Raw genomic sequence first — 26792 nt, 5'->3', positions numbered from 1 at the left:
GACCTGCAATCCCACAGCCTCCAGTGGCTTCACACTCAGGTTCCAGCCCACAGCCGGGTCTCCAAGTGCCACCCAGGGAGTTTGTGAGTCAGATGAACGTGTGTCCAGCCCATACAGGAGAGGTATCGAAGCTGTGGTGCCATTTTTGTGATCTTGAGGTGGTCCAGGCCCCATGAGAAACTTCATGAATCAGGCAGACCCTGCTTCTGTACACCAACCCAAGGCTCCCCAGAGGCCAGCTCCAGGAATTGGATTCACGCTACTATTTGATACTTAGTTAGAGCTGAGGACACCTGAACCTCGCTTCCGTCCACACCCTCCCATTCTCTGGATGCTAAAGATACATTCTCAGGCCTGCCTCAACCCTGCTGACCAGAATCTGGTCTGAGGCTCCCCACAAACCTCAGGGGCTCAGAAGGCACAGAGGGTAGGAAGGATGCTTATCTGGGTCAGAAGGCTTTCGCCTTTGGTACTTTTTTTTTTGCCCAGGCCACAGGGAGCATGGGAACCCCCAGGACAGGTGCTCCCTGGAGTTTGGGGTCCAGAGAGGGACCCAGCCTCTATTTTACCCTGCCTTCAAGACTTCAGCAGCCCCAACCCCTTAATAGTCTCATCCCAGCCCTCACTGGGCAGAGGTTCCCAGCACCAGCCCCATCCCCAGCAGGCAGGCCCTCCTGTGATCTGCCTGGGGTACCCTGGAAGGGGATGGGGCACCCTGGAAAGGGCCATGGTGCCTTTGGGGCCAGGAGGAATGTGGAGATCACTGGCAAAGGCAGGAACAAGGTTACAGGTTGAGTTCCATCCCTAACAATTCATATGATGAAGTCCTAACACCCAGTACCTACAAATATGGCCTTATGTGGAAATAGGGTCTTTGCAAATGATGAAGTTAAGAAGTCATTAGGGCCATCCTTCATTCACGATGATTGTGTCCTTATCAAAAGGGGAATGTGGACACAGAAATGCACACAGGGAATACGGTTTGTGAAGACTAGAGCTTTGCCGTCACAAGCAAAGAAACTACCAGAAGCTGGAGAAAGACCCTGGAACAGATGCCTCCCTAGGGCCAGCCCACCAACACCCTCATTCCAGACTCTGGACTTCAGAACTTCGAGACAACAGATCTCTGTGGACCAGGAGGGACGGGGCCAGGTGGCTTCCCTGAAACTGTTCCCTGAGTCTCTACCCTACTGTACCCAGAGCTGACCCTGAGCCTGCATCCTGCTGTCACTGGAGCCCAGAAAACCCAGGGCTGCGCAAACCCCACCCCTCACACCTCCCCTGGCTCCTCCTTCAGCTATCAACACTTTGGAACAGCCATTATGTCTCTTTAATGTCTAGGAAAGGTGCCTCAGGAAGGCACAGAAAGAGGCACAAGATGGTGCCTCAACTGTGTCCACCAGGCCCAGGCTGGACCTTTAAGGAGGTGAAGGCAGGCTGTGGGATCACATCCCTCTTCTCAGAGAGGCCAGGGATAAGGCCAGAAAGGGGAGAGGGGGAAGTGTTGGGGCGGGGGCGGTGCTGTGGGCGGAGGATGCTGAGGGCAGTGGCCCCTCCCCACAGGTGCCGAGTGGAGAGGGTTAGGAGGAGCCTTCAGCTTCCATCTGGACCGGACCTCTAACCATTGCATAGGTGCCACTTCTTGGGTGGTCCAGTCCCAGCCAAGGTTCAGCTCCAGAGATTTTATTTTCCCCAAAATGGACATGATGCAACTGGCTAAGTCATGGTTCTAGAACTTTCAGGACCGACCCTGCTACCTGAAGAGGATGAGTGAACAACACGCCCTGGAGGTCCTCATGTAGCCCGTGCCTCTGGCTGTGACCAGCTAACACCCAGGCACCTCCTCACACAGTCCCTGGGCCCTGCTGGTCCCAGGAAAGGCTACCGGCAAGGGCTGGGATGGGCCCAGGCTCTGCGTGTTTCCTGTGATGGCAGAGGGGTGGCCCTCGCCACCTTAGCGGCTCAAGGCACAGTAGTTACTGCTGCTGCCCTCTGAGTCTGCGGGAGCTGGCCAGGTAGGGAGTATGGGGCATTAAGACAACCCTTATCTCTGACACAGAACAACAGGCCTGGGGGCAGGGCTCATGCTGTTCTCCCTCTTGACCACCTGAACCACCACCTAACCACCCAGTGCCCAGCTGCCCAGGGCCCTCCTAGATCAAAGGGACTTTCTGATCATGTGGTCTATGACTCTACCCCCGCTTTCTGCTATTTCCTCTTCCTTGCAGAACCTCAAGTGCTAATTTGGACATTCTGGTTCCAACCTCGTAGAGTAATGGCTTACATCTCTGTCTCCAAGAGAAAGAGAAGGGAAAAGATGTAAGCACAAGGTCCACAGTTGTTCAGAGTCAGGTTGCAAGTGGAGCCCCTGGTGACGGGCATCTGACAGGGAGCTGGGGTACAGCAGAGTTAGGGTTAGGATAGTCTGCAAGGAGCTTGAATGGCAGGAGAGCATCCTGATGCCCAGCAGCAGCAGGGAACCAGAAGGAAGGGGTTTCTGCGGACGGATCAAGGAGGCTCACTGATTCCAAGACACCATTACCCTTCACATGTCCAGGCTCGTGGCTTGAAGACCAGCTCTCCTTATCCCACAATGAGGTTGGCCAATGACTGTCCTTACGCCAGCCTGGTTTGTAATTACAGACAGGCAAACGTGAGTCTCCAACAGTTCAGTTAAAAAAGAAAAAAAAAAAAGAGACACAGCAAGAAATGAAAGATCAATATGATCAAACTGGTAAGTCACCTATAGGGGAGTAAGTCCCCACATTCCTTCCTTTCTGGCCGTTTCCTTCTCTGTTCAAGGAAGGGCCAGAATCCACATTCCCACCTCTGATGAAGCAAAATTTTTAAAAATTCTAATTAGGATCCTAAAAAAGTCTAAGATACTGCATCCACGGAAAGTAACAGTATATGCAGGTGTGATGGCTAATACCGAGTGTCAACTGGATTGGCTTGAAGGATGCAAAGTATCATTCCTGGGTGTGTCTGTGAGGGTGTTGCCAAAGGAGATTGACAAGTCAGTGGACTGGGAGAGGTAGACCTACCCTCAATCTGGGTGAGTACCATCTAATGAGCTGCCAGCTCGGCTACGATAAAAGCAGGCAGAGGAACACGGAAGGACTAGACTGGCTGAGTCTTCTGGCCTCCATCTTTCTCCCATGCTTTGCTTCCTGACCTCGGACTCCAAGTTCTTCAGCTTTTGGACTCTTGGATTTACACCAGTGGTTTGAAAGGGGCTCTCTGGCCTTCAGTCACAAACGGAAGGCGGCACTGTCGACTTCCCTACTTTTCAGGTTTTGGGACCCAGACTGGCTTCCTTGCTCCTCAGGTTGCAGATGTTCTATTGTGGGACTTCAACTTGCCATCCTGTGAGTCAATACTCCTTAATAAACTCCCTTTCATATATATATATATATATCCTATTAGTCCTGTCCCTCTGAAGAACCCTGATGAATACAGCAGGAAGGAAAATTCAGAGATCAGTAAAGACAGCATGAAATTATCTTAAAATATATAACTGCCAAAATAAAAAATTGGAAGGCAGAATGTAAAAAATATCCCAACAGGAACATACAATAAAAAAGAAAATATAAGCTCTTTGGGAGACTGGTCCCAGAATTTCAAGATCTAAACAACATTTGTGCTCTGAACAGATAACTGAAAACAAACAAAAAAAAATGTCTGCCCCTTAAAAAGTTGAATGTGGGAAAATTACGCCAAAAACATTAACGGCAATCTTCAAGGCCCTATTCTCTTATGTACTTGGAGCTAGCCACTTCTCCATTTGTCCATTCCAATTTCACATTAATGAAAAATAATGCCTTCTCTACATCTACTGTGAATTTCACAGAATCAAGCAGTAATACAAATATTTGCTGAAAGTAAACACGTTAATAATGAAAAAAGGTTCTTAAGATTTTGAAAAGAACATATTCAAGAACTCGAATCCCACAAGGAGGCAGAAGCAATGCTAAGGATAAAATATCCTGACTACCTTTATTGACATGATTTGTGTTTACCAGCTCATTAAAATCTATGTTGCAAATTCCTTGGATTTTTCCCAAGTTCCAGACTGGTAAAAAGTATTTTTACATACACATTTGATTCTTTAATTACAAACTTAATATCTATAAACTTGAAATTTGTTTTGCACAGGTCTATGGCTATACTACTTTTCAAGACAGAAGTCACATATTAAAATACAAACTACTCAAAAGTAAATGGTTGTCAAGAACGTGGTTTACGAGATAGATCTTACAGACAACACAGACTATATTATGATTTATCTGTTTGAAAACAGAAAGTAGTGTATTATATTATATTGAATTCTGGTATAAGGTGCGCAGGAAACCTTACTTACAATCCTTTATTTTCAAAAGGTAAACGCCAAACTATTTCTCACATATATTATAACCATATTTTTTTAAACCAAATTCTGGTTTAAAAATCACACACTGACAACACAGAAATACGAAATGCTAGGAAAAGTCTAGCATATGAGGGGAAAACATGTCTTATGCATTGTAATACAATTTTTTTTACAATCTAGCATAAAGGCATATGCGGTTTTTTAAGAAATGCAGTCCATATACAATTATAGAAAAAAAACTAGTCAAGCCACCTAATATAACCAATTTCACAGATACCACTCATTTAATATTATGTCCAAAAATTTCCAAGTGTCTACATGTTAGAATAATGCCCACAAGGATCTCCAAACTACAAAATATTAGCAAGTAAATGTAAATCACACTTTTGTCTTTGAAAGAATGAAGCTTGACTATGAGTTAAAAGGCAGTAACTATGAACTAACTTTCTTTAAAATGACTTAAACTGGCCAATCTAGAGCAATACACATTTCCCAGCTATACATGCAAACTGGATTGTGTGGTAAAAATGACTCAGTTTCTTAAAAAAGCAGAAAAGATCCGAAATAATCAGAGCTCAGCTAACGTGGCGAAACCACAGAGACACTGAAGCTCAGCAACTCCCAAGAAGCTGAGGATTAAGATTAACAATAAACTCTGGATACCGAATCCTACATCGACACACTGAATTTATGTTTATTGTTAATAATTTATATTATTCTTTTCTTTGGGTAAAAAAAAATGTTTTAAAAAGAACCAATGTTTTGGAATAAGCAATGTAACTCTGATCATTCTGCTATGTGACTACCAAAAACGCTGCTGTTCTTTTAGCCCTACCACTTGGTAAGATAGAAAGCTCTCCACACACAAGGCTCAGAGAAGGCTGATACCACAAGTCAGTGTGAGTTACACTGTTCTCATCAATGGAGCTACTAAAATACATACATTTGCTCTTACAAAAAAATTACAAAACTAACAAATCTCTTTCTCCAGAATTATAAAAGATAGACTCTATGAATCAGTACTCTAATGTGATCGCAGAAAAATAGCAAACTGAAGTCAAAAAGCACAGGCTGTCCACCAGAGTCCCCAGTCTAATTCCTTTCTACCTCGAGTCCCAGTCTATTTAACACTTTCTACCTGCTCTGAGGATGGAGGGTGTCAACACCTTGGAAAACCATGATGATCTTTAAACCTGGGTAAAGAATCATCCCTAAGGTTACGGCACATGTACCTTCGCTTACTGCTCACACACAGGAAAAAACTCGCTTCCTTTTCCAGGATATTCTTTTAAGGATTACGTGGCAGTAATTCTTTTAAAGGTATCAAAAGATGTCATTAAAAAAAAAAAAAAAACCTCTTTGGAATTCTCCCGGAATTCAAGAAAGATTATCTGGCAGTTCATTCCTCCACCCCATCAAAATTTTTCCTTTGAAAAATTACAACTGACAACTCACATAAGATTTAATTAACTTACTTAAAGTAAGGGAGGGCTTCTCAATAATGTTTCCCCACTAGAAACTAAAATTCAATGATACTCAGTGCCAGTAACTAAGTGGCACATATCATAAAAATTCAAACTTGGATGCAGGTGCGTCACACCCAGAAAAGATTTCATACATTTATAAGCTTGTGCTTTCACACTTTATAAGCAACACAGGTTAGTTTCCACTCGGTTTTCATTTTTAGGGAGTAACGTGCATGTTGTATGAGGGACGGTCGTCAAACAGTCTCTCTTACACACACTTTAGTGTTTCATCAGAGCCGAAAAAGAAACAGCCTTCTCTTTTTCTCTATGAAGATTCTCTACACTTTGGGAAAACAATCTTCTATGCAATGAAGGTCTTGTGGAATTACGTACAGAAATCATACAACTGAATACAATTTTAGAGGCCAGTCAGGAACCAGAAGAAGAAACCCATGATGTGGACGAGCCCAGCAGTTCCCTCCCCCGCAACATCTGCCTCCAGGTTCAACAGCACGTAGGCAGCACAAACTTCAGACTCAGCAATCCGCTCTTCCTCATTTCCCCCTTTCAAACAGGAGACTTATTTTTCTCTGTAATAAAGCAAGTAGTATTTCAGGGGATCTGGCAGAGGGAGGCTCAGGACCTTCTGGCGTAGGAAGTTCACTGGGGGGTCTGGCTTTGTTTCAGGCGGGGTCTTCTCTTCTTCTTCCCTCCGTTCCTCTTCCAAGTCTTCACAGCTGTTGTCATCTGAGGGGTTGGAAATCCGACTGGCAAAGACTTCTTTGTCCAAAAAGACAATCGTTTCCATTCGACGGCGGCGAACTCTCCTTCGTTTAAACCTGGGGGTGTTCTTTAGTCCGTTTCCGTTTTTGCTCGCAGTTTCCTGATGAATAACCTTTTTAATGGTGCCCCGGATGGCAATGCGAGCCAAGTCCTGGAGGCTGCGAACTGCCACTGGTGCTGCGGCACAAAAGAATGAGACACAGTCAAACTCATCTGAGCGACACGACCACAATGCCTACACATCTAAGACCCGTAACTTCATTTGAATTAACTGGCAAAGCTATGAATATGTTGAAGGAATATGAGAGCAGGCCAAGCAAACGTCAATTAGTGCTCTGATTACAATCATATGGTACTTTTCAGAAGACATTTTCAAATGCATCCATTCTTAACTTGGAAAGGGAAAGGAAGCAATATTGCTTGGCTATATCAATCAGTGCTGGAATCAACACCTGGGTTACAGTTTGTTTTCCTGACAGCCTAGTTTCATTCTTCTATTATCTGCACGTTCATGTGTAGATTCATACCCACCTACTAGTAATAGAGTGAATATGTCTCCAACATTCTTTTTTTTGAGACAGAGTCTTACTCTGTCACCAAGGCTGGGGTGCAAGGGTGTGATCTCCACTTGCTGCAACCTCCGTCTCCTGAGTTCAAGTGATCCTCCCGCCTCAACCTCCCCAGTAGCTGGGACTACAGGCACCTGCCACCATGCCCAGCTAATTTTTGTATTTTTAGTAGAGGCGAGGTTTCACCATGTTGGTCAGGCTGGTCTCGAACTCCTGACATCAAGTGATCCACCCGCCTCAGCCTCCCAAACTGCTGGGATTACAGGCGTGAGCCACCGTGCCCAGCCTAATATTCTTTTATCTATTACTATTTTCATAGTTATTCACACATTGAATATTTGTTCCATTTTTATTAAAGTACAGAAATGCAAATCCAAACTTTTTTCAGAAAAAGCAAAAACTCCACACCAAGGAGAAAGAACATTTGACAATTAAAGCTCACAATTTCATGCAGGCAGTATTTCTCAAAGGGAAAATTACATTAAACTTATAGTTCAGTATTAATTATATATCATTAATAAAAATAAATCAGCATCACTTTTCCCCTCCAGTACTCAACTTCTCCAAAGAACAACAGTTTGCACTACAGGGAGAGCTCTTGTGTTGTACACATTTATCACCAAAATCAGAAAGGCCTGCAGAGAATCTCAGCCATCTCCACTGTTCTTCGGAAACCCTCAAACAGGCTTGTGTCCCAGGCCCAAGGCAGTAAGTAGCACCTTCTCCCTTCAACCTTTCCTGCTTTTCTGACGCCACCGACAAGAGGTCCCTTCTCCTTTCTCCAGGACAGGCTCTGGCACTTCCTTTGTCTTCAATCCTGTCTCCTCACCGAACACCACGATCATGCCTCTTGCCCCATCTGTGACCCAGCTCCCTCCTCAAGTACAGCCATCCTTCCTTCATCATCTCACATCTAGAAATATGACTCCAGAGCACTGGGATCTAGCTGTTGCCCCAAGAGGCTGAAACAACTCCTTCCGAGGCCCTCAGGGTCACAGCCTTCAGCTCTGGCCTCTCCAGATCTCCAAGGTGTCGGCTTGGGATAAGGAACGTGGCTCACTGCTACCTGGCCCAAGGCACAGCTGCTCCCTCTGACCTCCACAGCTCTTTTCTCTTGCAGGCTCTTCCTCTTCCATCCAGCCCAGTGATGCTCCCTAAGGTTCCAATTTCCACCATCTCCCCCTCTCGGTATGACTGCTAGTCCTTGGTTTTACATCTATTCTGTGGCTTTAAATAACAGAGGCCAGCCAATAGCTCCCAAGGTTCTAATCCAGTCCTGACCAGGATCCTGAGCCTCCCATAGACCCAGGTCTACAACAAACAATGAACACCTCACATGTCCTTCCTCCGAAGGACTGTATCATTGTATGTATCATTCAATCTTCTCTACTGTAGAAGCCAGTCTCTTAGTTTTCATCTTTATATCTCGCCTGGAAAATTTCAACAGCTTTCCACTGGTTCCTGCTTCCAATGTGACCTGTGTCCATTCAATCTGAAAGCTAACCCATCCAACTCACACCACACATATCTACACTCACACGTACTCACGTGACCCCACACCGCACATGCCCGCACTCACATGACCCCCACCGTGCACGCCCGAACTCACCCCACACCGCACACACCCGCACTCACGACCCCACACCATGCACTCACACGACCCCACATCACACGTGCCCGCACTCACACGACCCCACACCATGCACTCACAACCCCACACCGTGCATGCCCGCACTTACATGACCCCACATCACGCGTACCCACACTCACACCCCACACCGTGCACGCCCGCACTCATGACCCCACACAGCACACGCCTGCACCCATGACTCCATACCATGCACGCCCACACTCACGACCCCACACCATCCACGCCCACACTCACATGACCCCACATCACGTGTGCCCACACTCACATGACCCAACACCGTGCATGCCCGCACTCACACCCCACACCGTGCACACCTCAAGTCACGACCCCACACCGTGCACGCCCACACTCACACAACCCCGCACCGCGCATGCCTGCACCCATGACCCCAGACCATGCACGCCCACACTCACGACCCCACACGGTGCACTCTCGCACTCATCACTCCACACCACGCGTGCCCACACTCACACGACCCCACACCACGCACACCCACACACGTGACCGCACACTGCAAATGTCCGCAGTCATGACCCCTCACTGTGCACGTCCACACTCTCATGACCCCACATCACGCACGTCTACACTCACTCTGACCCCGTATCATGCAGGTCTAAACTTACACACCCCACACCACGCATCTACACTCACATGATCCAGTATCACGTATGTCTATACTCAGTTTTCTATTCCACTGTCTTCACGAACATGACTTTACTAGTCTAGGAAACTCTGGCCCAGGAAAAGAAAAGTTGCAAATAACCCAATGGGTCACTTCAGAAACTCTAAAAGCATCACATTAATATTGATTATCTAACACTCTCTTCAAAACCATCTCCGCAAAACAAGCATCCAAACTGCCCACCACATTGTCATGATTCTTAATCAGGCCAGATGAAGCCCTCACAGGGAAAGACTCATTTTCAACCAGACCCTCAAAAAGTCTCAAATACCCCAAAGATGCCCTTGCCTTCCCAAACTCTGTTAAGGCTCTGGAAGCTGGTGACCTCCCAACCAAGAGCAGCAGTTACTTAAAAACATTATTCTGGTGAGATTTTTGGAGCATGCATTTGACAGATTCACCCTCCACCTGACCACCAGGCTTATTCAGGATCTTTTACTTGAAGCATCTGATCGCTCTCCCCAGCCAACATGATAAACCCAGTTCTAACCTACATACCAGTAGTTTCTCCCACCAGTCCTAACTCTGACTATACAGGGAACATGCATTTTGATTTCTGCCCTACCATTGCTGCCACTTTTCTCCACTTTCTCCTCTCTTTAGGGAATTGCTTTTTGCCCTTGAAGGCCGAGCACAAACATCATCCTCTGCCAAACCTTCCCTAATTACTGCAGCCGTTTTGCATGTCCTATTGTTGCTCATTATCAAATTTCAAGAACCGTGTCTATTTCTTAGAACCTGTACTTAGTAGAGACCAAAGCAAAGTGTAATCATGTAATAGATGATTCCTAATAAACCAAAAAACCTTTCTGGAAGAGATTTGCCAAAATGTATTGTCTCTGAGTGGTGGGACTATGTAAAACTTTTCCCTTCCTATTATTTGCATTTCCCTTCCTAAAATTTGCATTTTCCAACTTTTCTAAATGATCAGAGAGCATCCTGATAGTTTTATTTTAAATAAAATCAGTTGGAACTCTCATTTCTGTGTGAGTTGTTTAAATTTTAAAACATCAGGAGGTTTTGCTGTCGTGCTGGCCCTGGCATCAGTTCCTTGCTCAGTTTGCACCCTGAAACAGTGACACACAAAGGCTCGGCTGTGTAGGGTTCCACGGAAAGTCTCCTATCCACCCCAGCAGATTAGCTGGAACGTGTTCTCTGCCCTTGTCTACCCATGAGGCGGCAGGCGCTTGGTGCCCTGGGGAACAGATGCCCCAGGACTCTGTAGGAGCCCTCTCGATGGCTCTCTCTGTAAGACCTCTCCCAGCGGAAGTGGCAAAGAGGCTCAGTCTCCCATGTGGCAAAACGAGCTCCCTTTTATGTGGGTCCTCAACTTTCAATGGCGTGACCAGCAACAGCTCTTTGTAGATTTAAACGACGGCTAAAATAACCTGAAATAGGCTAAAAATAGATTATAATTTTTTTAATGCCTGAAATTGCTTGTAGAATTTTAGTTTCAGCATGGGAGTGGTGCTTTTTAATATCAAAAGGTTCTTTGTAAGCTTTGCTGCCTTTTAAAATCTAACGAGACGAAAAAGATCTAAAAGATAAAATAAGACTGGTATACTTACGTAACTGGACAAGTCTTGATTTTCCTGACTCTGAATGGCAGGGCTGGATCAGAGGAGCAAAAGAAACAGCAAGAATCTTTTTGGTTTCCCAAGCTGAAGGACCCGTGCGCGTTATCTTAGTCAACTATCCCAGAGACAAAATGAGAATATTCAAAAGATTTGGCTACTGAATAGCTCATATTTAATCATTCCTATACATACTAAAAAAATACATAGATACGCTTACAATAAAATGAAATATCTTGACATATGGACCCCTAATGTGATGTGCCATGAAGTACATCTATCTTATGAATATTCCTGCAAAAATGCTTAACCTGAATATATTCAGGCCCTAGGTCTAACTTCTGTTTACAGAAATTATAATATTATAGAGAAACTAGTTATAGGATAGCAAGAGGAAACAATCACATAGAGAATGTGAGGATTCTTGTAAGACAATGCTCTAGCACTCTCCAAAAAAGTCAACATTGAGGGTGAAAAGGGGGTCTGTTCTAAAGTATAAAGTAATTAAAGATATGTTAATAACCAACTGAATCCTGACCTGTTGTTACTGGGGGCGGGGGGCGGGGGGCGGCGGGCCTAACTCCTGATAGGCACTGTAGTCACAGATACTGTTATAGAATCCCTGTTACTTTTTTAAATGTAAACTTGTCATCTTGGATGCCTAGGCGATTATCCTCATGCTTTGGAGACAAACACTGAAGTGTTTCAGTGAGCCTTGCCCTGAGAGCACCCCGACGAAAGCACCGGAATCTGGTGGCTTAACATAATCCAGTGTAGGTCATCAAAACATTTCTTTTGAATTCAAGTATTAGCAGCACCAGAGAACACAATGAGACAGGACCCTCTATGTGCTCTGTGTAGCTGGGTCAGTCTCCAAGTGGCCTACACAGGTCACAAAACTATTTTTGGTCAGTTCTTTCATGCTATGATTACCTGCTGGCCTTTTCTAAAAATATCTAAGTCAGGCAATCCTCTAAAAAATAAGATTCTATGTCACAAATCTCATAACTTAAAGGATTAAGTAGCCATGTACTAAGCAAATATCAACAAACATTCTTCTATAGCAGCAAAACATATGTTTAAACATTTTTAAAAGAATGTCGTTATAATGAAAAACAAGTATTTCCATATAATCAATAAATGATGTATCAAACCTTAAATAAAACTATAAACCCCATTTCATATTCTACATAAGCAGATGAAACACTGTAAAGATGTCCACAATCCTCAAACTAATCGAGATGACACAATTCCAATAAAAAATCCAATGCATTTCTGTATAGCAACAAAGACCTGTAATTTCACTTGTATAAGCAAAGACATTTAAAACAATATTCTGCCAGGTGTGATGGCTCATGCCAACAACTCTGGAGGCTGAAGTGAGGCAACTGCTTGAGGCCAGGAGTTTGTGATCAGCCTGGGCAACACAGTGAGAGCCCGTCACTAAAAAAATAAAATTAGGCTGGGTGCAGTGGCTTGTACCTGTAATCCCAGCACTTTGGGAGGCTGACACGGGCGGATCACGAGGTCAGGCGCTCCGAGACCAGCCTGACCAACGTGGTGAAACCCCGTCTCTACTAAAAATACAAAACTTAGCTGGGTGTGGCGGCGCGCACCTGTAATCCCAGCTACTCAGGAGGCTGAGGCAGGATAATCGCTGGAACCTGGGAGGCGGAGGTTGCACTAAGCCGAGATCGCGCCACTGCACTCCAGCCTGGGCAACAGAGTGAGACTCCGTCTGTAATTAAATAAATTAATTAATTTAATTAAATAAATTTAGCTGGGCATGGCAGCACGTGCCTACAGTGCCAGCTACTTGGATGCTGAGGCAGAAGGTCACTTGAGCCCAGGAGTTTGAAGTTATAGTCAGCTATTATCAAGCCACTGTACTCCAGCCTGAATGACAGAGCAAGATCTCATCTCCAAATTTTTATTGAAACAATTAAAACCTCCTATTTTTTACTATTAGTGTTTCCCTAGTTCTTTGTGACTGGGAGACATTCTTCTTGGTGACCAATTCATGTCTGAATAATCTGTTCATTTACTATAAACTGTTTTTCACAGTGAAATACAGTAACACAGACAAACATGCATGACCAAATAGCAAACTTGGACAAGACTCTCACAAAGCAAAGGATTCCTGTAAAGTGCATAACATCAAGGCATTTAACAATTAGGCTAATGATGAGAATAGAATTACTCTAATAATGTTATATATAATTCTAATAACAGAATAATTATAATAGATTAACAATTAGAATTAAAACTCAGAACAGCAGGGGGGAAGGAGAAGGGGAAGGAAGAGGGAGAGAAGGAAGGTGGAGAAAAAGGGTTTCATGTGTAGGCTCTGAAGTACCCACCTGAGTCAGGTTCTGGCCCCACCTAGGGTACGTGCATGACCTGGCATCTCCCTCACCTGTCCCTGCCTCTGTTTCCTCATTTATGAAATGCAGGAAATTGTTAAAAGAGTAAGTATACATAAACTGCCCAGAACAGACCTTGGTAAACAGTGTGCAAAAATGTCAGTTATGAAGGGAATCTGACCTTCTCTTCCAGTGGCATGACAAGGATCCCTCCCACTTTGAGAAGATTCTTCATGTATTCTTCATGTTCTTTCTGCACACCAGCCCCACAGTATACACGATCATACTGAGAACAATCCGGAGAAATCTCCAGGCAATTCCCAGTAACAAAGGAAGGTTCACAGAAGTCAAACCTGGAAGTAAAAAATGCTTCTTGCAACTAAAGGTATCACATTGCAACAAGTCTATACAGTAAACCTATGCTAACCATAGGTTAAAATCCCACAGCAACGTAACATAGTTTACAGAGCAAGGAGCTGGAAGAAAAGAATTACGAATGTCCAAGAATTACTTCCAAAAAGAATTACACTATATAACGAGAACTCTAGAAATGCCAAACAGTATGAAAGTGAGTATCAAAAGTATTATCCATATTTAACACAATCTGCAATCCCTGTTGTCTCTGTCGTCTTCCTACCATCCCATGTGAGATCTATTAACACAATGAGTGAGATGTGGGCGTGGTGAGGCTGCACTTGGTGTTTCTAGAAATTTTAATCCCTAAAATAAGAACTTTAACGTCTCATTTTACAATGGCAAAAGCTAGTCATATATACTGTTTAAAGAAAAGTGCAACAATTTCATTTTAGGAAAAATTAGGTGGTAAAAAGTCGTCTTAAATAGGAAACATGAATACTGAGCAAATGAACATTTTCTGTTTTCTTCTATTCTTATATTGGTCAGAAATTACCTTATGTAGGTGTAACAGTTTAAAATACCCTAAAACCCTCAAAAACACAGAATATTTTTTAAAACTTAGAACAGGCACATAGGATCATCCTACCACAGTTTAATTACGTTTGCTACCACTTGAACACTAATAAGCTGATTTCTTTCTATCTGAGCAAAACTTTGTAAAATTATACTTCACATTATCTGCGCCAATGGATAGTATTTCATCTTACTTGTCAAAACTATCACTTGTTCTGATGAAGAAGTCCAGTTTCTGCTTTGCATATTCTATCACATCAGAGTGAAGTTCTACCCCATGGTTCACACCAAAAGGACCTAAAAGGTTTAAGAAGAAGAAAACATGTAGAACCAGAGCAAGAGCTCCTGCTCATTTGTTTACTTCTACCAACTGCGACGCATCTGATTTAGCATCTGCAACTGCAGACATTCACCAAGTTTTGAAGTCTCATCACATGATCACGGCTCACCACAGCATAAATACTTGGGGCCTGGGCTTCTCTGCTCTCAAACTTTTAAAGAATCATTTGAAAATGGAAACAAACCAAGTGTTCAAGTCTTACTAATGAACTAAAGAAGAAACATGTATCTGCAAGTGCAACTGACACAGGCCTCACCTGTTTGTCCACAGGTAACATTTAAGACGATTCTGTTTTCCCTGAAAAGTTTCCCAAAACACTCAGATGTGTGCATTACAATATTCACAAAACAGGGTTCAATCATCATCATTAAGAGAAAACTATGCTTCCAAGTCACAATGAAACATTGTTTATATCAAAGGATGTTTATCAGTAATTTGAAATAAAACTGAGAAATGTTACAAGCCCACTTAGTGATGAAAGTGCTCCCTCCATATAAAACTGCCCCTACATTAACTGGGAACACAGTATTGACACTCAACTTAGATGAGTCTCTCTGTTGTGGGAATCCACTTACACGAAGGTAAAAATCAGGCAAAATTTGTCTGTACTGACAAAGGCAAAACCGTCATCACCTTTCTGGAAGGTGCAACACTGGGGACCTTTCTAGAAGGAGGAGGGGGCATGGGAGCCTTCTGGGGTGCTGATTCCACTCTGTATCTTGCTCCGGGTGGAGTTTATATAGAGGTGGATGCACATGTAAAAGTCCACCAGAATTCACACTTCACACTTGTTCATTTACTATGGGTAAGTTACACATCAACTTTTTAAGTCTACATGTAAAAATCAATAGGGCACGTAGGACTTTACTTAGTAGACGGATCTACCACAGGGATCATGCAGCACTGGACCCTACGATCTCACAGAAATGCTGAGAAACGAGCAACCTTCTGTGCATCCCACACCTGTGCACCATGCGGGCCCTCCTAGTACAGGAGTCACCAGCCCAGGCCAAGGCTTCCCTGGCCCCCATTTGGACAACTGTACCTGCTGCTCTTCTCTCTCAACAGATTTCGCACACAGAGCTGCTGCTAAAACATTACCTCATCAAAATACACCCTACCTGAGAGTTCAACTTTTCACTATTTACAACATGAAATCCTGAATTACTCCGAACGTTAAGACCTTCTGACAACTCCCCGACTTCAATTCCCGACTCTGCCACTGTGCCAGAGACCAAAAATAGCTGCTTGATTTTTCCTACTCATCTTATTTTCACTGACCCCTCACCTTCACTATCAAGCACTTAATAAGCAGTTAATTCTAATAACAGATATGAGATATGTGTCCTATTCCCAAGAAGCTTAACACCAAACAGTAGTAACACAAATATCTCAACCCACCTGCTTAATAAAAAGATGACTAGCAGGGGAAGGAGGACCCAGGGTGGCTGGGGGGTGTCAGGAACACAGCACCTGGAACACAGCACTGGAATATGGCACTGAAGCCAGACCTGCAAGGCCTCCCCTGGCAGAGCCACTCCCAGGCATGCCCTGCTTCCTAATCACACAGCATTTTTTCAGGTAGGTGACTTATGAGTCACCATCTCTTAGTAGCTACTGTATTCTCCCCTGGTTGATGACAAACGAAGGCAAGGACAGCCCTGAGCAAAGGGGAGAGGAGCCCACAGAGCAAGCACAGGAACATGGCTGACCCAGGATGCAGCTCAGACCACGTGAAAGGCAATGAAGGGTCACAGTAAAGAATCTGTCAGATGAGAGACCCACATTCACAGGCACTGGGAAGTCAATGAGCTTTCACTCTGGAGTGCTTTGCACAAAGTGCTGTTACGGTTGAATAAGCTGCAGCATCTGGAGACGCAGCCAAGACATGCATCCATGACAGCAAACCCTGAAGTCACTTCCTCCAACTGCATCAAAGCGGCATGTCACATCCATTGCAGCAGAAAACAGGCCTTCCTTCCTTCAGACCTCTCTTCTCCCAAAATCCAATGAAATTCCCAGTAAACGGGATTCAGAAAAGAGAAGCAACAATATCAAGTTGGAAGGCCTTTTCTTATAACTTCTAGGGGATGTCAAGTACGGCAAGGCCATTTCAGGCTTACTTTCCTTTTTTCTTTTTGAGATGGAGTCTCGCTCTTTTACCCAGGCTGGGGTGCAGTGGCGCGATCTCTGTAACCTCACTGTAACCTCCGCCTCCCAGGTTCAAGCGATTCTCCAGGCTCAGCCCCTTGAGTAGCTGGGATTATAGGTGCGCACCACCACACCCGGCTAATTTTTTATACTTTTGGTAAAGCTAGGGTTTCACCTTGTTGGCCAGGTTGGTCTCAAACTCCAGACCTCAAGCGATCTGCCTGCCTCAGCCTCCCAAAGTGCTGATATTACAGGCGGAAGCCACCATGCCTGGCCACTTCAGGCTTACTTTAAGTCATCTTTTCCTAAGCATTTTGGCTCTTTTCAACAGCATTTCTAATCTAGTCAGCTAGATCACCTATTTCTCCCCAAGGTTCTACCTTAGCTATAGCTCCAATTTTTCAGCTACATTGGAGGAAATCACAATTCCCAAATTCAAAAATGATAAATAACCTAGCCACCATGTTCTCTTCTCAAAGCACAGGGATCACAACAGTTTCAATCGAAGAGAAGTTAAAGTCAAAAAGCATTATAAAAATCTACACATTTTTACACCTGAAGGTAGCAATCTATAGCCTAAAGTCAAAATAATCGGTCTCAAAACTTCACCAAATTCCAATTTATACAGACTTAGAGAAAAAAAACAAAATTCTCATTCCATATCCACAAAACTCAATTAGAGACAAGGTCCCGCTCTGTCACCCAGGCTGGAGTGCAGTGGTGCAATCATAGCTCACTGCAGTCTTAAACTCCTGGGCTCAAGCGATCCTCCAGCCTTGGCCTCCCAAAGGGCTGGGATTACAGGCATGAACCACCAAGTCAAGCCACATTCTTGATGTTTCTTTCACAACCATATACAGTCCATCCGTAAATCCTGTCAGTTCTAACAGGATTTAGAAAAAATACAGACTCCAGCTTCTCTGCACTGGTTTCATCCAGTGTCTTAGCCAGCATGCCTCAGCAGCCTGGCCCCTGCTTCCTGTTTCGAGCAAGGTTTTACAGTACACATCAGCTCCTACCACTCCTCTGGCAAAACCTTTCCACCTTACTGAGTTAAAAACAGATGCCTTCCCCGCCCCCGTAGCATTTTGCACCAAGTGATGTTTTTCCTTAGTTATCTGTTATTATTAAAAACAGCCATATTCCCACGTGCAGTCTCACAACTCATTTGTTTGGGAAAATACACTAAACAGCTTCAAATAAGATAACCTGTAAAATCCTTTCCATCCCTGAAACTAATTTTAAAATCTATAGATATTACTCTTAATATTAAGACAAAAAAGCAGGCCAAGTATGGTGGCTCATGCCTGTAATCCCAGCTCTTTGGGAGGCTGAGGAAGGTGGAGAACTGGCGCCCGGGAGTTTGAGACCAGCCTGGGAAACATGGCGAGACCCCGTCTCTAAAGAAAATTCAAAAATTAGCCAGGTGTGGTGGTGCACGCCAAGACCCCATCTCCACAAAAAAGTTTTAAAAATTAGCCAGGTGTGGCGGTGCACGCCAAGACCCCATCTCCACAAAAAAGTTTTAAAAATTAGCCAGGTGTGGCGGTGCACGCCAAGACCCCATCTCCACAAAAAAGTTTTAAAAATTAGCCAGGTGTGGTGGTGCACGCCTGTGGCCCCAGGTACTCAGGAGGACTGCTAGAGCCCAGGAGGTCAAGGCTGCAGTGGGCCATGTTTGTGTCACGGCACTCCAGCCTAGGCGATGGAGCACGATTCTGTCAAAAAAAAAAAAAAAACTGCTTAGAAGTACTCCGAAAGGACTTTAAAGTTAATTCCCATCGATTTAGAGAAGGAGTGCCAAGGAAGACTGAGTGATAAAATTAAATCAAGAAATCACAGTGGGGTCAAGATTTACACAACTGTCTTTGTCCTCCACTGTCCAGAGGGCAGGTGCACAGTACAGGCTGTGGCAGTACAGGCAGAGGGGACAGAGAACAGGAGAGGTCCCCCTGGAGAACCTGGGGCCATGAGATGCATGCAGGCCTTCCTCCCTCCTCTCTCCATCCACCACCCAGTGATGTGTCAACATCAGATAACTACTGGGAAGGCTGGGGTCTCAACCCAGGCGGGCCATTAGCGGACTACATTTTCTGTCAAAGGAGACACCTCCTTCCCTGAGACAGATGAGTTTTCAGACTCTCCTTCCACACTTACCGAGAATGAGGCCCACCATGGAGCTCAGGTACCCAGTGCCACTGCCCAGGTTCAGAAATGAGAGTCCAGGCTGCAGATCTAAGGCTTCCATCACCTCTGAATAGATGCATGGGGCTGAGAGGTGAATGTTTCCATGCTTCCATGCCAAGTCTTTATAAGCATTTTCTTTAAATTCTTCAAGATAATAGTCTGCACGATCGATAGCTCGGAAAGCCTGCTCTACCAGCTCAGTCCGGATATACTGTGCTTCCTTCAAATTATCTATCAGCTCATCATTGTCTTCACCAGCACTCACAGCACCGCCCATGTTCAAGATTACACTTAGGCAATACTATAATTAAAAATTTTTAAAAAGAGTGATTTATGTTAAAGGTAAGAGCAGAACAATAAAAGTTCTAAACAGATACCACTTTCAAATTCTGAATTCTGAAAATAATAGACTATCTTTTGTCAACACCCACCTCATCCCCCGCCCCACCCAGAGATGCTAGATTTAGAAGGAAAAAAAAATCCCAGTTCAATTGGAAAATCAGGTAAACAACAACACTAAAAATTATTTGATATTTATTTGAAATTCAAATTTAAGCCGGGTGCGGTGGCTCATGACTGTAATCCCAGCACTTTGGGAGGCTGAGGTGGGCGGATCACCTGAGGTCAGGAGTTCGAGAACAGCCTGGCCAACATGGTAAAACCCCGTCTCTACTAAAAATACAAAAATTAGCCGGGCGTGCTGGTGGATGCCTGTAATCCCAGCTACTCACAAGGCTGAGAGAGAAGAATCGCTTGAACCCGGGAGGCAGAGGCTGCAGTGAGCACAGCTCGTACCACTGCACTCCAGCTTGGGCAACAGAGAAAGACTCTCTCTGTCTCAAAAAAAAGAAAAGAAAAAAGAAAAAAAATTTAGGTGGTGTCCGATATTACATCTGGGAACTCTACATCCCCACCATAACACAAAAATACCCACCCAAGTCAAGCAATCCATTTGACCTGTTGATCTGGATATTTTGATGTTCAAATTTTAGACAAAAAAAGCAAGTAAACACTCTTCCCAAATTGAACACATTGTGACAAATACCTTCTAACAAATGCAAAATCAGCTTCCTGGCTAAAGTTTAGGTGTAGGAGGGGCTGCTACCAGAACTTCCTACAGCCTCTTCTTAATTGCATGATACGCAGCTTTCCCAACTCTTTAAAAAGAACAACTACTTGTCTTACCTTCTCCCAAGCTGCCTTCAAGAAGAAAAAGCACAGAATGTGTCACCTCTGAGCCTAACTATTAAAAGACAGTGTAGCTTCATCTAATTCACAAGAAAACACTTTCATATGGAGAAGTCTTACTCTTCTTAAAACTACAAAAATATCCTTTCCAATTTTATACTTACCCCATGTAACTTTTTCAAAGTAACTGCTTTAACTTCACATAAAATGGTAATGCTTTACAAAACACCAGATACAAATTGTTGGGGGAAAAGACCACCAGACCTCATGAAGACATTTTCTGAAATGAACACAATCTTTTTAACAACCTGTTATAATTATGATGAAGTTTATACTTGCTTTCCTCCTCACATTCCTCTGGATTTCTAACAGCAGAATGAGGATCGTAAAGAAATACTGCAGGGTGGCGAGGGGCCGGGGGCAGATTTCATATACACCCACGTACACAACAGGTGACAGTGGTGGGAGAGGTTTTCCCAGGAATGAAAATAATCACGTAGTTCCTTACAAGTGAACAGAAAGTGTGAAGGCTATGGCTTAACACAAATTCTCTTCTATTTTTATGGTGGAATACTCAGACTTCATACTCAAGATTTTAGAGCTGAATATTAGGTTTTGCAAATCAATAGGATGGTCCAGTCATTAAATTTTCACACCCTTTTTGAATTTTTTGAATTGTTTCAGAGCCCTTGTTAGATTATGGTCCACAGCCAGTTGATTTAGACTTAGATGGAATTAGGTCCTAATGAGGTCAAGTTTAATCCTGGATAAGCCACTTAGCTCTGAGGCTGCACCCCTAGCCTGGCACAGTCATCTTACAATTTAGGTCAGGGGTTAAAAGCGGAATCATGTGTTTGGATGCTTAAGGTTCTATTTAGGAAAGGAGCTGGAAATCACATACCCTCCTCAGTCAAAGCCACCTCCTCACCCAGAAGCCTGTAAATAATGTTCTGACATTCTGTCTCCATGCCACATCTTTAGAAGGCAACCTCAAACTGTATGTTGGATAGGTTTCATTTTCCATTAAGTAACTATCACTTATTTTGAACTCTGTCTTAACTGGAAAGTTCGGACAGCTTTTTAGTAAAAACAAGCACCTTTTTCCAGGTACCACCTGTCAGTCATGGCCTCATTTATACTTCACAACATTAAGAAGCAAATTGGAGCTGGCCAGTTAATTTGTTCATGATCACGTCAGCCAGTTTGTGAGAAGGGGGCTGGATTCAAACCCAGGACTGTATGGCAAAAGGCCTGTGTTTTTAATACCACACCAATGCAGCTTTTAGAAAGACTCAGGACAGCAACATTCTTTACCACACAACACACCGGTAATCTTTTGACTATGGGGCAACCCTTTCTATATCTACTGCCATTGGTAGGGTCCATGTGAATAGCTGTGGGATCTGACATTTATTACCATCTTTGTCTGGTAAAATCTAACACTCCCTTACGCTGGAAACCATCGCTGTTTACAACTGACTGGGGATGTGATCAGTCACGATGTCACCAAAAACACCAACAACTAAGCTCTTTGCCAAACCAAATCCTATCATTTTCACCTAGATTCTACAATCTAGTCAAATCCAGTTTTTCAAAGTAAAAGTGTAGAATCATTTTTAGAATGCTGCACTCGATGATACTGTGCACATTATCTGCTGTAATTAATCCTTACTATACTTCACTACTCTGTAGTAACCAGCAACAGTGCATGACAACCTGGCTGCTCCTTACAATGCCAACTGCCAGGGCACATGAGGGACACTTGCTGGGTGGTGACAGGCATGGGAAGGTCTCAGAACTGACACCTGAGGAGGCTGTGATTGTGGCTGTGTCAACACAAGCATGAAGCTATGGTAATGGGGTTTTGGGAGGCTACATACAGAAGACCACACTCCAACCTGGATGTCACTTCTTAAGGGTAATATGGACAAAGTAATTCATTGTGGAAGATGAGTGGGAAAAAGGACCCAAAGCCACATCTCCTTTGGGCAGAATGATCAAACAGATTTCTCACCTTGAAAACCAGAACTCCTACAAGGAATGCAAAGGGACTTTTTTCAAATACAGAAGGTCTCCGACTTAGGATGGTTCGACTTCAGGTTTAACGACGTGTTTACTGGGACGCGACCCCATCACAAGTCAAGGAGCATCTGTACCTGAAAGGCTGTCACATGCACACTATTAATGGGCCTAAGAAAAGCCAGACCAGTGGTACATGCTGGAGACAATGCCTACTAAATACACAGAGAAGCTTTCTAACAAATGAAGTTGCCATGAATGAAAGGAGCTCTTGACAATCCCAGCCAAGTTCCACTGGAGGTACGAGCTGGCGTGGGACAGGGAGAAAGGCCCTGGACCCATCACCTCTGAGGTCTCCTCTCATCACCTGAGTGTAGGGCTCTATTTCCCCCAAGCACGGCCACAACAATTTCTGAGTTGCTTATAGGCACCTCAACGTCACTCATTCTTGAATGACATTCTATCAAATGCCCAGATCGGAGCTGTTCAGCCATTCCCTGGAGAAGAAAAACGAAAACTATTCTAGGCACACGAGTAAAGGGGGTGGATAAAGAGGGCGTGGATACTTAGGTGACTTATTTGAGGTGCAACGCTGGAGCAAATATTCATTCGGGAGACACCACCCTGTCACAAAAACAAAAGGCACGAAGCTCAGACAAGTTCTCCTTCCTCCAACTAACAAAGATCTCTTTCGATGCGTGCATGGAAGTCCCAGAGCTCTGCTCCAGTTCTTACTACCTCCAAGGCACGGGGCGGGGGGGACAACTTTTTTTTAAAAATTGTCATCTTCTGAAAGGGTCCAAGGTAGACTTTGTTCTAAACCTTAGCTCATGGCTTGCCTTGGAATTGCAAACGTTGCCCACTTGGGAAGTCAAGGACAAGCTGCAGGTCTGGACTAAACAGACCCAAGAGTGTGAGTGAGCAACGGGCACCGGGAGAGACCGAAGGGAAACCGCGAGCGCTCGGAGAGAGAAAGGCGGGGCGCCCTGGGGGCCGCTGGGGGGAAGCGAGGGTGCCCGAGGTGGGGAGGAGCGAGGCCCCCAGAGGAGCGCTCCGGGCGCAGGGGTGCCGGGGGTGGGGGAAGACGAGGGAAGGGGCCGAGGGGACACACCGCCCGCTCGCCGCAGGCCGGGCCGAGGTGGGGGGACGGCGACGACGACGACGGCGGCGGCGGCGGCGGCGGCGGCTCTACCTCCAGGCTCGGCCGGCCGACGGGTTCGGACCGCCTGGGCTGCGACCTGCAGCTCCTCGGGGGCGTCCCTCGTGCGTCCGCTGCCCGGCAGCGCCGCTCCAACCTCGGCCGCCGTAAACAGCCGCCGCCTCCGCCTCTGCGCCTGCGCACAACGGCCTGACTGCGCATGCGCCGCGGGCCTGGCACTTAAAGGGGTGATGGCGACGCAGGGAGGGCCCCACTCGCCTGGGCTGCCCGCGTCCGCCCGCCCGGCTGAGAGCTCGCCGAGCCCTAGGCCGGGTCCGGGTCTCATGGGCGCGCCGTCCGCGCAGTGCTCAGCCAGGACGGACCCCGCACAGGCTGCCTGAGAAGCCCTCCCTGAGGGTCACCTGAGACGCCTTTGCTGACCCACGGCTGGGGGCGTTCGGCATCTCCAGGGTGCCCTGCGGCGGCTGACTCGGGGCCGGCGCTGCCCTCGCGCGGCCTCCCAGCACCAAGCACAGCCGCCCTGGGACCCCCGCCCTGCCACCCGGACGGCCACCCGGCCCTGGGGCCCCCCTACCCAGCCGGCTTTGTGAAATCAGCTGTGAAAGGAAAATATCCTGGGCCCCCAAGATCACTAAGGAAAACTCCAGCAGGAAACAGCTTAGGGCAAACTGCTTCCCACTCCATTCAAAGTCACTCCTCTGCTCACTGAGATAGATATGTATCTGATTTGCCTCCTTTGGAAAGGCACTTCAGAAACTCTAAAGAACGTAACGGTTTGTGTTTGTGTCTCACCTATCCGTGACCTGGACGCTCCCTCCCCGCTTGGAGTCTTCCTGCCTTTGCTTCAAGTTGTCCCACCTTTCCAGACCGAAGCGATGTACTTCTTACATGTATTGATTGATGTATCATGTCTCCCTAAATGTATGAAACCAAGCTGTGCCCCGACCACGTTGGGCACAGGTCGCCAGGACTTCCTGAGGCTGTGTCGCGGGCGCGTCCTCAACCTTGGCAAAATAAACTTTCTAAATTAACTGAGACCTGTCTCACATTTTCTGGGTTCACATAGCCCATTGCCCAAACTTCGCGTGAGGCTTTGCAGATGGGCTTTAGCTGCAGAACCTTTTCTTCAAGTACAGCCATGCAAACCACCCCATATGTGCAGCAAGTGCCAGCGTCACTGCTGCGGACGAGTGGGCCTGGGTCTCCTGTCCTCGCCTCCCTCCTGCCCCGCATTCCTCCTTAGACCCTGGAGCTCCACTTGGGAGCAGAGTTTGAAAACCACAGGCCGGTGCCTTCAACACATTATGTGGTCCCAGGGAGACCTCACTTCTCTTGTTGATCCGTGGTCCTGGATCCACGGACCTGAGATGGCCCACCACCTCATGACCTTCATGGGGCTCTCGGTAGTGTCCTTCCACCTGAGAGCTTCTGTTCCAAATTACAGAAGCCCTGGAGTCATCCTTGACCCTCTTCCTACTGCCAGGGGACATGTCCTCCATATATCCCTCCTTGGCCTGCCCCAGCTCCCCTCACCTCTCCCCACCCCTCCCACCACTCCCCTGGGCTCTGGCGAGTGGTCCTCCTAAAACAATGTGATCACATCACTGCTGTCTTCAGACACTCCCTTGGTTCCTGGAACCAACTGAGGGTCGGGCTGCTACTTCTCCTGGCCCAAAAACAAGATGCCGGTGAGCTGGGGAGTAAGGGAGGTTTTATTTCTGTAACCGGTTACAAGGAGAAGGCCTGGAAATTATCACCAGACCAACTCAAAATTACAAAGTTTTCTGAAGCTTGTATACCTTCTAAGCTGTATGTCTACGTGTACATGTGCATTCATCTAAAGACATAGTGATTAACTTCTTCTAATCTATAACTAAGATCTAAGTCCTAAAGACCCTCTCCTGGAGCCTCAGTAAGTTTACTTAATCTAAATGGGTCCAGGTGCCAGGGTGATTACCCTTATCTTATCTCCTGCTAAATCCTAATGGTATGGGCAGTTCCCTTAGACCCCCATATACTTATCTGTGGAGGCCTGGGGAGTTTCTTCAGATCCCTAGTACAATTTGTTTAATCCTAAAAGGGTCCCGTTAAGAGTTCCTTCATTATCTTGTCATGCTTCAAGGCCCAGGAAAAGCCTAGGCAAAAATCTTGGTGGGCTCTTTGTTACATTCCAACCTTTGTATAAGGGCATTGGCTCAATCAGCTTTTAATGTTTAACCTGGCTACTCAGTCTGTGCTGGACAGTTGTAATGGACGCCTGTGTTAGTGAAACCTGGCCTGCCACAACCTCAGACTCTTGCTTGGTTTTCCAAGGTGTCTCTTCCATTCCCCTCCATATCAGCTCCCACTACCATCAGCATTCATAACCCTTCACAGGGTACATACTAAGCACTCTACATAAGTTATTTCCAAGAAATAGGTACTAGTATGACCTCCAAGAAGAAAAGTAGACCATAACATCAGGAACTGGCCTGGCGCTCAGATGGAGGCCATGGGGTCTCCTATTGGACATAAATACTTTTGTAGAGAAGCACCATCATGATCCAAGGCCACATCATAATTTTGTCTAAGCACAAACAAAAATAGGGTCACTGTGTCACCCACAAACTCTAAGACATAACCTCTCCAAGTTAGTAGCAATGACCCCTGCTCCTCTACCAGCTACAGCTGAGCCTCCCTCTGCCCTGGCCTTCTCCCAGATAACATCTACTGAGATGCCCAGAGAACCGCCCTTTCCACCCATCCACTCCCCCAATTCCTGACAACATCTAATCCATGAAAAAAATCACCCAACTCAAGCCCATAACCTTTAGTAAGTTTTCCCGACACCTGTTACTGAGATGCCTTGCAGTTCTCCATGATCTGCATCCTTCTCACTGCAATGAGAGATAATCCCCAACTCATTCAATTACAGGCAGGTTCCTGGTGCCCTTTGGCTTGACGGCACTGATACCTCCATTTTACAGATGAGGGAACTGAAACTACAAGAGGTTAGCTGGCTTCCTGTACTTACCAGCTGGTAGTAAGCACAGGAACGTGGACAGGAATCTAACTGCTACTCTCAGCCTCCTCCAGGCTTCTCCCACACCCAGCCACAGGGAGCTTTCTGAGTATGTCTTCAGTGTCCCCTTGCCTATCCCCTTGCATCTGTCCACTCATCTTTGTCCTATCTGCAGAGGAGCCTCGGGACAGAGGGAAGGTCATGCAAGGGCCTAAGACAGGGGTGCGGCCAGGTATCTGGAGTGCAAGTGGCTAGAGCCACATGTGGGAGGTCATGTTGTTGTCTTCAAAATACACTATTCCTATTATGGTAAAATATACAAAATATTTATCATTTTTACCATTTTTAAATGTACATGAA

General features: G+C 45.5%; 1 protein-coding gene across 5 annotated transcripts; it reads right to left on the bottom strand.

Moving 5' to 3' along the window:
- Window positions 1-3787: 3787 nt before the first annotated feature.
- On the bottom strand, window positions 3788-23622 carry PCMTD2 (protein-L-isoaspartate (D-aspartate) O-methyltransferase domain containing 2). 5 transcript variants are annotated; one of them, XM_033187078.1, is made up of 7 exons: window positions 23465-23610; window positions 20418-20533; window positions 19036-19366; window positions 14582-14684; window positions 13639-13810; window positions 11089-11212; window positions 3788-6795 (listed from the first exon to the last, which is right to left on the bottom strand). In XM_033187078.1, the coding sequence occupies exons 3-7, from the start codon at window positions 19340-19342 to the stop codon at window positions 6416-6418; spliced, it is 1086 nt and encodes a 361-aa protein (XP_033042969.1). In that variant the 5' UTR covers window positions 19343-19366; window positions 20418-20533; window positions 23465-23610; the 3' UTR covers window positions 3788-6415. The 5 variants fall into 5 exon arrangements, with proteins under 5 accessions (XP_033042969.1, XP_033042967.1, XP_033042966.1 ...); XM_033187076.1 differs by lacking the exon at window positions 20418-20533 and having other exon boundaries at window positions 23465-23622; XM_033187075.1 differs by having other exon boundaries at window positions 19036-22769.
- Between the last annotated feature and the right edge of the window lie 3170 nt (window positions 23623-26792).

The sequence above is a fragment of the Trachypithecus francoisi genome, unplaced genomic scaffold (assembly GCF_009764315.1).
Source record: "Trachypithecus francoisi isolate TF-2019V2 unplaced genomic scaffold, Tfra_2.0 Lachesis_group21, whole genome shotgun sequence".
NCBI classification, from domain to species: domain Eukaryota; kingdom Metazoa; phylum Chordata; class Mammalia; order Primates; family Cercopithecidae; genus Trachypithecus; species Trachypithecus francoisi.
Note: the sequence above shows the minus strand (reverse complement) of the source record. Positions and strands in the feature narration are given on the sequence as shown.